The following is a 12,729-nucleotide window of genomic DNA, read 5'->3' on the forward strand; positions in this document are numbered from 1 at the left end:
CTAGCTTTTGTTGTTTCCTTCATTATGCACAACCTTTTTATTTTATTTTATTTTATTTTATTTTATTTATTTATTTTTTTTTAAATTTGTTTTTTTTTTAATTTATTTATGATAGTCACAGAGAGAGAGAGAGAGAGAGGCAGAGACACAGGCAGAGGGAGAAGCAGGCTCCATGTACCGGGAGCCCGACGTGGGATTCGATCCCGGGTCTCCAGGATCGCGCCCTGGGCCAAAGGCCGGCGCTAAACCTCTGCGCCACCCAGGGATCCCTATTTTATTTATTTTTAAAATTTAACTTAAATTTTTTTAGCATGAGAGGCAGAGAGAGAGAGAGAGAGAGAGAGAGAGAAAATCCCAAGCAGCTCCATACCCAGTGCAGAGCCTGACCTGGGGATTGATCTCACAACCCTGAGATCATGACCTGAGCCAAAACCAAGAGCCAGACACTTAACTGAGCCACCCAGGTGCCCCAGAAGCTTTCTATTTTGATGTAGTCCCAGTAGTTTATTTTTCCTTTTTGTTTCCCTTGCCTCAAGGGACCTATCTAGAAAAACATTACTACAGCCAGTGTCAAGAGAAATTACTGCCTGTGCTCTTTTCTAGGATTTTTTTTGTTTCATGTCTCATATTTAGGCCTTTAATCCATTTTTAATTTATTTTTGTGTTTGATGTAAGAAACTGGTCCATTCTTTTGTATGTTGCTGTCTAGTTTTCCCAACAGCATTTGTTGAAGAGACTGTCTTTGTCCCATTGCGTATTCTTTCCTGCTTTGTCGAAGATTAGTTGATCATGTAATTGTGAGTTTATTTCTGGATTTTCTCTTCTCTTCCATTGATCTGTCTATTTTTGTGTCAGTACCATATTGTTTTAATGATTACAGCTTTGTACTATAACTTGAAGTTAGGAATTGTGATGCCTTCAATTTTGTTTTCCTTTTTCAAGATTGCTTTGACTGTTCAAGGTCTTTTTTAGGTCCATACAAATTTTAGGATTGTTTGCTCTAGTTCTATAAAAATTGCTGTTGGTATTTTGATAGGGATTGCATTGAATGGGTAGATTGCTTTGGACAGTATAGGCATTTTAACAATATTCTTCCAATCTGTGAGCATGGAGTGTTTCTCCATTTCTTTGTGTTGTCTTGAATTTCATCAGTGTTTTATAGTTTTCAGAATACAGATCTTTTACCCTTTGATTAGGTTTATTCCTAGGTATCTTTATTTTTGGTGCAGTTGTAAATGGGATTGTTTTCTTATTTTCTCTTTCTGCTGTTTCATTATTGGTGTATAGAAATGCAACAGATTTCTGTACGTTGATTTTTGTATGCTGCAACTTGGCTAAATTTGTTTATCAGTTCAAGCAGTCTTTTGAGTTTTCTGTATATAGTATCATGTCATTTGCAGATAGTGAAAGTTTTACGTATTCATGGCCTTTAAAGTTTTTAAACTTTAATATCATTGTCTTTTGAAAAAGATCTGCCCCAATCTTGCTATCTATACACCCGTTTTTCTTTTTACTTAGTTGTAATCTTAGTGTACATGCCACTTTGTCTGATGTTTTAACTTGGCATATATTATATAAATATATTCTAGTTTCTAAGTGATCTTCATTTTTATTTTTTGTTGGCTGTGAAATGTTGGCCTCTTGTTCCCTGAGGCACAATTTTTTTTTTAAGATTTTTTTTATTTATTCATGAGAGACACATAGAGAGAGGCAGAGACATAGGCAGAGGGAGAAGCAGGCTCCATGCAGGGAGCCCAGTGTGGGTCTCGATCCTGGGACTCTGGGATCACGCCGTGAGCTGAAGGTAGACACTCAACCGCTGAGCCACTCTGGCATCCCATGATTTCTTGAACTATTCCCTGTTGTGAATGATTAGGCTGTCCTCTGTCCCCTTGTCTTTAAACTAATACAGATAGCACTGTGAGGACAAAACAAATCTTAATTCACATAACATTTTCTTTCTGTTAAATTATTTTTTATAGGAATAAATTCTTAGCTAAGGGAATACTAGGTCTAAGGGTCCAAGCATTTTTCTCTTTCACTGGGTATTGTCTCTTTAGTTTATAGAGGGATCATGTTATCGATGTTTGTATTAATTGACTCAGTGGTACCAGTTTTACCATAACATGAAGCATAAAGAAGTTAGGTTCTAGGGATGGCAAGAAGGATGCAAAGAAAATAACTAGACAAGCACGTGGGGGCAGGTCATGATGGACCGTTTGAATTGTATCCTGCTTTGCTTACAAAGTGGGAGCTTACAGAGGTTTTTAAGTAGAGGAACATTGTAAACAGATTGGTGCTTTATTTATTTTTTTAAAGATTTTTTATTTATTTATTCATGAGAGACACACAGAGAGAGAGAGAGAGAGAGAGGCAGAGATATAGGCAGAGGGAGAAGCAGGCTCCATGTAGGGAGCCTGACGTGGGACTTGATCCTGGGTCTCCAGGATCAGGCCCTGGGCTGAAGGCAGTGCTAAACTGCTGAGCCACGTGGATTGCCCCACATTGGTGCTTTAGAAAGTGAACTAGTGACAGTGTGGAGGTCAGGTTGGAAAGAGTAAGGGATGGAGGCAGAGAGACCAGCTAGAAGGGCGTCACTCTGCATGCCATGGCCCAGGCAAGAGGAGGGTGGTTTCAGGAGATTAGTACTGACACACATCATTGGATGTCAGTAGTAAATGGAAGGATTAAAAAATTGGTCTGAGGAGACTGTTAATTCGAGTGACTGGGTGGGTGATAGTACTATTAATTGAGGAGAATATGGCAGGACTTTATTTCATGCCTAGTAGTCTTAATTTTCATTTTAGTGTAGAAGAGAAAATGATCCATCTGTGTTTACTAGGTATCAGGCACTGAAGATGAGCATAGGGCCTCCAGGAGTGAGGACAAGATGGGGAATTCAAAGAGCAAGAAAGCACCGTATCTGGATAGGAAGAGGGAGGGTTGTTTCTTCCATTGACACTTCAGGAGAGGAGAGATGGAACTTGAGTATGTGGGAACACATTGAGTGAAGTGGGACTTCATAGAAAATAAACTAATGGTGTTCAAACATGTAGACATGGGTGGAACTTCAAAGAACATTAAGAAAGATCCTAACACTGAGAGGCCCTAACTATTCCCCCTTAATAGGTTGGGGAGAGCCTGCCACCATCCTCTCCATCATTTCTTTCACCTACTGCTTCAGAAAGACTTTATGACAGATAAACAGGTCGGTGCCATATAATCTGTGAATGAGCTTAATTTTTCCCTGCCTTACTGGGTTCTCTCTCTTTATTTCAGTTTCCACAGAGCCTGTAGAAACCTCTCGATGGACAGAAGAAGAAATGGAAGTCGCTAAAAAAGGCAAGTGATAGTACCTTAGGTTCTTCGGGGTTTTGGTTGGATTGGGTTGGGTTTTTCAGGGTTATTACTAATAACTCAGATGGAACTAATTTTTTTTTTAATTAAGAAAAGAACGTTCTTTGGTGGTAAATAGAATTTGGAGATAGACTTGAATTCTTTCTGATGGAATGGTCCCCTCTCAGGTAACCCCGCTGTGCCTTGCTCAAGAGGCCCACTTTTGAGGGATTTAATATTCTCTGCACAGTTTTATTTTGAATGTCATTTTGTTAGAAAGCAAGTGGACTATTTTCACTTTCCCAGAATAGCTGTGATTAAATGTTTTGGAGGGTATTTTAATATAAACAGTCTATATTTTCTATTACTTAAAAGTTGGAATGTTAATAGTGTGGTACATATCTTCTTGGTTTATATTTGGTAAGGCATTTGGCTGTAAACTGGTAAGAAATTGCACTGCGATTCAGAGATGAGGGCATGAACTTTGGAGCTAGACAAAGGTTTGAACTTTGTCTTTTCCCACTCATCAGTATGTGGCTCTGATCTTACTCTGCAACATTATGAATCTTGTGTTTTTCTGTTGTTGCTTATTAACATAGTGTAATTCGAAATTGAAGTAAAATTTCTAATAGGATAAGTAATTGGTTTATAAATAAAAAATCTTTTGTGTTTTAAATGAAATAATTTTGAGAAAGATTAGCCAGCTCTTTTGGGAGTTAAGTATTTCCTTATAGTTCTAAATAGAAATTATTGTAGGGGCACCTGGGTGGCTCAGTCAGTTGAGTGTGTCTGCCTTCGGCTCAGGTCATGGCTGAGCCCCACGTCTGAGTGGGGAGTCTGCTTCTCACTCCTGCTGCTTGTGCTCTCTCACTCTCAAATAAATAAATAAAATCTTACAAAAAGAAATTATTGTAAATAAATTGTAATTGTAAATTATTGTAAATAAATTTTAGCGATATATTTCAGATTTATTTTCTGTTTAATAGTTAATGAATGATACATTTGAGAGTCCTATAAACCAACTTTACCAAAAATATGGCAGTTTAACATGTTCTTTGTTCAAAATATTTTTGTTTGATTTTATTTGCCATGATTAGCAAGTTTGTGATTTGTCATGATTACATGTATAACTTTTTAAAAGACTCACATTTAAGAAAAAAAGATTCACATTTATTCTCATCTAATTATCAGAATGTCATAGTAGAGTAAGTAGATATTAGCTACATCATAGTGTGATCTCTTTCAGGTAGATAAGACCTTCATAGGACTATTTAGTTTCCACTCTTCTCACCTCTGTTCCTGTGTCACAAGGATTTGGAAGTGACCTTCTAATTGTCATTGTTAAGGGAAGCTATTCACATTAACCTTGAAAAACTCATTTTTTCTATAAATTGTTAAATTTGTACTAGAAACTCCTGCTCGGATACATCGGAGCAGGTATCTAAAGTATATCTCTGTATAGCTCTCTGTGTTTATGCGCATTTATATACCCATATTCCTTGCACATTGGTGTGTGTATATATATATGTTACTGATTAAAAAGTGTGTTGGATTGCATAGATTTCTGTGACACATTATATTACTACAGGTTTTTCCTTTTTTTCTTTTAAACTGGTTAATTTTTTTGAGGGCATTTCTTGATTGTGAATGGATTGAAGACATGCTGTTTATAAATGTAGTCCTATATATATTTTGTGTTAATTATTTATGTGATTATCTTATTAGCTTTATATTGATATACTGTTTCCAAAGACTTAGAAGTATCTAATCACTCAGTTTTACAAGTGTTTGAGTTGTTACCGTGGGTCCAACATTGTCCTAGCTCTCTGGGAGATATGTAACATGGATAAAGTTGAGCCCTCCCATTAATGAGCAGGTTTTAAATTTGGGTGGCAAAATAGAGCGGTCAGTCAATTGCCTGTCAATGCATATTTAAGTATTAAAATTTATCAATAATTGAAAACACATTTTTAGTGTTAATGATTGTGAATACTGTAGTTAACTTGGTTTTACTATTTCTCTTGTTTGCTTTATCACATGTTGTTCAATTTATGGTCTGTTTTTCAAATATAGGTCTTGTAGAACATGGTCGTAACTGGGCAGCAATTGCCAAAATGGTGGGAACTAAAAGTGAAGCGCAATGTAAAAACTTCTATTTTAACTATAAAAGGCGACACAATCTTGACAACCTTTTACAGCAGCATAAACAGAAAGTGAGTATATCAGAGGTAGTGAACCTTTATTCATTTTTACTGATAGTTTTTATTTTGTTTTGTTTTTGAGCTTCAAATACTGGTTTTGATAGAAACGTTTCTATACCTTGTATTTTTATTTATATGCTAGTGCCTTGGCACAAGTTGACTTCTTCTCTGATTACTGCCCAAGGAGCAAAATTCGTGTTAGTAGTAATGACAGTTCATACTTTTGAATGACCATAGATTAGATTTGAAAACTATAAACATTTTGGAGTTTGAATTGAAAAGTTTAGTTGGAGTTCTGTTGACCGTGTTGAATGAATTAATAATGGCATATTAAAAGCATTTTCTTAAGAGAGAAAGCGTCCCTGAGGTAAATATTAAAAACCAGAAAGTATAAATTGTTGAGAATTCCTTAAGAGGAGGTTCCAGTGTTTTCAATGTCCACTGAGCTCTCTGAGGATTCCATGAGATCAAAACTGTTTTTGTTTTAAAATATTAATAAAAATATTAAGATGTTGCTTTTTCCCCCACTGTGTTAGATTTGCCTGGTTAGTGTCAAAGGAGTGGTGAGAAAAAAATGCCGATGCCTTAGCATGAATCATGGCAGGGCACCACTGTGCTAAATAAATACTCCACGTATTCTTCATCTCCAGGCATTTGCCGTTTAACAACAAATATGCCAATTTCACTTGTCCTTGGTGAAGCAATAAAAATTAGCTTTATTAAATCTTGACCCTTGAGTACATGGGTGTGATGAAATGAAAAGTGTGCATAAAGCCCTTCTGCTCCATACCAAAGTATGCTGGACCTGTCAAAGGAAAGTTCTTTTGTAGTTGTTTGACTTCCAAGCTGAACTAGCCACCCTTTTTTAATAGAGTGTCAGCTTTATTGGAAGAATAACAGAAAAACTATGATTTTTGCAGAATTGGATCCTTGGCAGACATTTTCATGAAAATGAGTGAGACTGTCTTTCAAAGAAAGCAAGCAGAAGTATTTGTTGCCACTTTTAAATTTTGAGTTTTTAAGCAAAAATTAGTATTTTGGAAAATTTGTCCATCACCGTAAGCTTAATATCTTCCTAATACTCAAAGACTTTTCTGATGAGATCAGTGGTAATAATAGTTAATGTGATATTTTGATATATAGTGAAATGTATGCAAATTTGAAATATCTATATAACTCTGTAATTTCCAAATGACCAATTTGTGATGTCACAATGGATATCATGTATGGATGGATAAAAGATCTATAGAATATTTTTAATACACCAAAGTTCAAGATAGATGGATTTTAATAGAGTACAAAAAATTTATTGATATGGCTTCAGATTTCATATTGCAGTTACCATGTAAGAGATGACTACTTGCTGAGTTTTGGTATAATATCAAAGAATAATATCCATGTTCATTTGAAAAGACTGTTAAAATATGCTTTCCTTTTCAACTACATTTCTCTGTGAGGCCAGACTTTGTATTTTTTTGTAGTAGGCTCCACACCTAATGTGGGGCTTGAACTCACAATCCTGAGATTAAGTCACATGCTCTACTGACTAAGCCAGCAAGGCGCTCCCAGACTTTTTTAAAGTATATATGTCAGCCAAAACAGTATTATGAAAAAATAAAAATTAAAAACAAAAACAAAAACAAAAAAAACAGTATTATGTCTGCAGATTAGGTTATATCTAGAAGCACATTTAAGAATTGTGCTGTTTTCTGTGAAGATAGATATTAAAAGGAATTTCCAAAAACAGAAAAAATGCTACCTTTTCACTAAATTATCCTTCTGTTGTAGAATGTAGTTATTTTTATTAAAAATATTTTTTATGTTGACTTCTAATGGGTTTATTATTTTTAAATGAATTAATAAATATTTTAAGTCTTTTTAAGTCAAATATAGTAAATACCTCTCTCTCTCTCTCTCTCTCTCTCTCTATATATATATATATATATATATATATACACATACATATATATGTGTGTGTGTGTGTATATATATATATATAGAATAGAACCTCCTTAGGGTCTTGAATGCTTTTTAAGAGTGTTGTATCCTTAGACAAAAAAATTTGAGACTCACTGAAGAATGATAGAATGGGTAATAAAAGGGTAAATATTTAAATTTGTTAGGGTTTGAACTTTTAATAAATATATATATATAATGTATAGCATTGATTTAAAAAGTTATATGCCTTTTAACAAAAATGAAAATGTGTAAAGTTTAGAAATGTAGCAACTAAATCAAAGGAAAAAAAGTAGTGACAAAGAGTCTATTGACAAGAGACTGGACTTCAGCAAATACCACTGAAAATGTTTAGAGAGAAAATCAAGTAAAGAGTGAAGCAGACATGTTTTTAAAAGATAAGTCAGGGTTCTCCAGAGAAACAAACCAACGGGACGTGTGTGTGTGTGTGTGTGTGTGTGTGTGTGTGTATGTGTATGTATGTAGAGAGAGAGAATATATGAGTGAGTGATTTATTTTAAGAAATTGGCTTATGTGATTATGGACATTTGGATCTGATGATGTAGGCTGGCAGGCTGGAGACTCATAGAAGAATTGTGGCTGAAGTTCAGAGGTGATCTGCTGACAGATCCTCTTCTTGCTGGAGGGTGGGGTGAGGGGGAGAGTAGGGACCTGTCAGTCTTATTTCTATTAAGGCCATCAATTGATTGGGTGAAGCACCCCCACCCCCACATTCTGGAGGGTCATCTGCTTTGCTCAGAAGTCTGCTGGTTGAATTGTTAATCTCATCTAAAAAACACCTACACAGAAACATCCAGGATAATATTTGACCAAATATCTGGGTGCTGTGGCCCAGCCAAGTTGACATATATAATTAACCATCACAAGTGTCTTTAAAACTTCTTTTTTTTTTAAAAAAAAACTTCTTGTTCTAATCATTTTAATAACTTTTTTTTTTTTTAGATTTTATTCATTTTTTCATGAGAGACACAGAGAGAGAGAGAGGCAGAGACACAGACAGAGGGAGAAGCAGGCTCCATGCAGGGAGCCAGATGTGGGACTCGACCCTGGGTCTCCAGGATCAGGCCCTGGGCTGAAGGCGGCGCTAAACCGCTGAGCCACCCAGGCTGCCCTATTTTAATAACATTTAATAACAATTGAAATGACGGGGACAGTAGGCTTCTGTTTTTTAGAGTATTTTATCATTTTTAGAAGGATTTCAAGACAATGACAAGTAGATGACAAATATCTACTATCAAAATGCAGTGCTATATATATATAGGAGTTATATTTCTGAGGCTTGACTTATTACATTGAAAATTATTGTAATTAATTTCACTATCATATAGTGAAGAAAATGCTTGGAATGTTGCATGGTAATGGTAAAACATTGTCTCTTCTATATTCATCAGTGGGAATACCAAACAGAATGGGTAGTCCTTAGCAAAGGAGGGATATAGTCTCGCCACTGGAAAAATCCCTATAATAGCTATTATCTAACCCCTAAAAATACTGCAGCCTTTATGCAGTCTTCTTAAAGCTTTCAAAAGAGTGTGGCCAGAGGATTCTTCCCTTGCATTCCTGCTAGGAACATAGTGATGAATTTTTTTAGCCTCAGAATTATACCTAATTCTGTAACCCTGGGCCGTTATTTTTTTTCTCTTGACTTAGTTAATGCTTTAGGTTGGATCGTACTAGTGTATTCATTTATGTAAACTAAGAATGATGAAAAAATAAACAGAATAAGAATACTGGTAATTTTAACAATTGGGGTAGCAATGATTTCTTTTCTGCTGTGAGGAGTGTCCCTGGGAGAGGCCCACAGCCGAAGTCTGGTGAAGTTACAGGCTCAGTAACAGGCAGAGAACAGAGCAGTGCCAGGGCAGGGATCCTCAGGTCTACAGAGACAGGAGACCTTAAGTTTCATAGTTAGCAACATGAGATTATAAATATGATAAATGGCTGATGTCTTACACCTATATAGATACACATATGCTTTTACAGATAAGGTGATCTCAATAGAAGAATGAGCAGTTTTATGTAAATACATGGAAAATCCTGTTAAAGAAAAAGGGAATTTGTCCTCATAGTAAGAGAAATTCAATAACACTAAGGATGATTGGTGACACCAGTGATTAGTTGTTGCTTGAGAAATCACAATCATGGGGCACCTGGGTGGCTCAGTAGGCAAAGCATCTGCCTTCGGCTCAGGTCATGGTCCCAGGGTCCTGGGATCCTGGCCCTGCTCAGTGGGAAGCCTGCTTCTCCCTCTGCTCCTCCCCCTGCTTGTGCTCTCTGTCTTTCGCTCTCAAATACTCTTAATATTAGTAAAGGGAAGTTATTGCAGCATTATTAACAATACCAAAGCTTAAAGTTGCTTAGATACCTTAAAATAGAATTTTAAATATTTACTGGTATAGAGTGCTTTATGGAATCATGAATAAATAACAGTAATTTTGAAGAATTTATAAATAGAGGTATGTTCAGATCATGATTATATAAGGCTAGAAAAGATAAATGACGAGCGATTCTAGTTTTATTTACTATACACAAACATATGCATGCACATATATAAAAGATTGAAAGCAAATGTGTCAATATACTTAGAATCTCTAACTGGTGCCATTATGAGCAATTATTGTTTTTCTTAACCTAATTTTCTGGGTCCTCCACATTCCAATGAATATCTTATTTTTAATAGAAAACATGCATACATTTATTAGTAAAATACATTATTTGGAGGGGGAGAAGAGCAGGAGTTTTGTGATTTTGGGCTCTTTGTACATGTATGGTGGCAAGAAGTTCGAAAATGATCCACATTATAACTTGATCCATTTGATAAGAGTGATCTGTCTACACAAAAGGCCTGTTAGTGGTTACCTTGAGGCAACCTCACCCTAACCAGAATAGTTGTCAGACATGCAACCTTCTTGTTTAGTATGTGTGTATCAGTGTTCTGTGTTATTTCAGATAGGAAAATGTTCTACTTTTTTCCCTTTTAGTTATTTAAATCATAAATAATTTAATTTAATACTCTTTTAGACTTCCCGGAAGCCCCGTGAAGAGCGAGATGTGTCCCAATGTGAAAGTGTAGCTTCCACTGTTTCTGCTCAGGAAGATGAAGATATTGAAGCTTCTAATGAAGAAGAAAATCCAGAAGATAGTGAAGGTATCTTAAAAATCTTAAATTTAGTTGTGACTTCCACTAGCTCAAATATATAATTATAAGCTTAGTCATTTGACTATTTAAGAATTGCTTCATTAAAGAAACAGTATTCTCATTGTTTTCATGGTATAGAGACCTTAAGCTTGAACACAATGTATTTATTCATTTAATCAACAAATATTTATGTAGCACCTGTGATGATCCAGTTCCTACAACCAGAAGATCTTTAAAGTGGCAGTCCAGGGGTGCCTGAGTGACTTGGTTGGTTAAGCATCTGATTCTTGATTTCAGCTCAGGTCATGGTCTCAGATTCATGAGATTGAGCTCTACTAAGCATGGAGGCTGCTTAAGATTCTCTCTCCCTCTGCCCCTGCACTCCCCATTCACATTCTCTCTGAAAAATTAAAATTAAAAATAAAAATAAATAAAATGGCAGTCCAACATCAGTAAGCGTCTGTGCATCTGTATACATCACTGCCATACTTATGTGTCCAGTTAGTATCATTGATTATATTTTTCTCTTTATTGCATGGAGTTGGACTTATTTCAGATTTACAATGACTTACATATGTCATATATTTCATGTAAAAGGAATTAATGATGCTATAAGCCCTGTTGAAAAGAATGTCAGCCCAAGAAGCTTAAGAACAGAAATAAAATCCTTTTTGTCACTTGAATAAATTAATGACTATTTCCTGAAAAAGTAAATATTTTCTTGAGTTTTTGCTAATTAATGGAAAAAAAAAAAGCCCCTAGTTTATTTCAATCTGCATTACTATTAAGGTTTTCTTTTATGAATTGACTGCTTCTGAAGTTGGGATTTTCAGTGATTTTAGTAGCTCTTTATATATTTTATTCATGTCCATGCTTTGTATACACAAATATTTTCTCCATCTCATTCACTTTTTGTTCTGCCTTATTTTTAAATTATCAGAGTTTAAATTTTGTATGTAATTAGAGCTGCTTAAGTATGTTCCTTTGTAGGCACTCATATTCTAAGCTTAGGAAGTTCTATACTTTCCAGGAGTTTCAGAAATAATAGGTTTCATTTTATTTTTTTCTACAAGTGTTATTGGCTTTGAAACTTAAATTTTGTTTTGAATGGGTTTTGGCTTTGAACAATAAGTAGCTTTTTTTCTGTGAGGTTTTGTGGAAAATGAGGCCGGTGTGGCAGGAATGAAGAGAATACTGGAGCAGCAGAGTTTTGGTAAGATTTGGCTTTTAAAAAGCTCCCTCTGGCGTCGTCGTAGAGAATAATCTGAGGTGAAAGATAGGAAGAGTTGTTTCTGGATTTACAATGGCACTTGTGAATTGAACGTAGATACTTGTCTATGTAGATTATGGGGATAAATGAGAGGATGGATTAAAAAATTACTCCTAGGTTTCTGGTTTAATTAGATAGTAAACACTAGAAAAGAAACTGATTTGGATGTGTTGAGTCCATAGATTTAGTCTAGTGTAGGAAATACTAAATTTGTGATTCCTTTGAAATATCTAGATAAAGATGTAAAAGATTAAAACTCTTTATAAAATGAAACCAATGATGTGGGGAAAAACCAGGGTTACAATGTTAAAAGTCCCTGTAAAATTACACTAGAACTTTGCAGTCCAGCTAGTCCACACTAGATACATGTGGTGGCTGTTGAACTCTTGAAATGTGGCTAGTCCAAATTGAGATGTTCTAAATATGTAAAATATAGTCATATTTTGAAGACTTAGTACCAAAAATGGTAAAGATCTTGCTATTAGTTTTGTATATTACTGTATTTCCACATGATTATTACATGGTAAAAAGATATTTCAGGCATACTGGGTTAAATAAAATACATGGTTACAGTTAATTTATCTCTTTTTACTTTTTAATTTTTTTTTTTTAATTTTTACTTATTTATGATAGTCACAGAGACAGAGAGAGGCAGAGACACAGGTGGAGGGAGAAGCAGGCTCCATGCACCAGGAGCCTGATATGGGATTCGATCCCGGGTCTCCAGGATCGCGCCCTGGGCCAAAGGCAGGCGCCAAACCGCTGCGCCACCCAGGGATCCCCTCTTTTTACTTTTTAAACATGGC

General features: G+C 35.4%; 1 protein-coding gene across 15 annotated transcripts in view; it reads left to right on the forward strand.

Moving 5' to 3' along the window:
- Positions 1-12,729, forward strand: part of NCOR1 (nuclear receptor corepressor 1) — a 154,858-nt gene that overhangs the window by 89,301 nt on the left and 52,828 nt on the right. For 10 of the 15 annotated variants that reach the window (XM_041770168.1, XM_041770178.1, XM_041770170.1 and 7 more), the window contains 4 exons: positions 3,280-3,342; positions 5,410-5,549; positions 10,536-10,662; positions 11,804-11,866. In XM_041770168.1, the coding sequence (XP_041626102.1) occupies positions 3,280-3,342; positions 5,410-5,549; positions 10,536-10,662; positions 11,804-11,866 (393 nt within the window). The remainder of the gene's footprint in view (positions 1-3,279; positions 3,343-5,409; positions 5,550-10,535; positions 10,663-11,803; positions 11,867-12,729) is intronic. The other 5 variants (XM_041770175.1, XM_041770176.1, XM_041770179.1 and 2 more) reach the window with 1 other exon arrangement.

This window comes from Vulpes lagopus, chromosome 10, assembly GCF_018345385.1.
Source record: "Vulpes lagopus strain Blue_001 chromosome 10, ASM1834538v1, whole genome shotgun sequence".
In the NCBI taxonomy this organism is placed as follows: Eukaryota; Metazoa; Chordata; class Mammalia; order Carnivora; family Canidae; genus Vulpes; species Vulpes lagopus.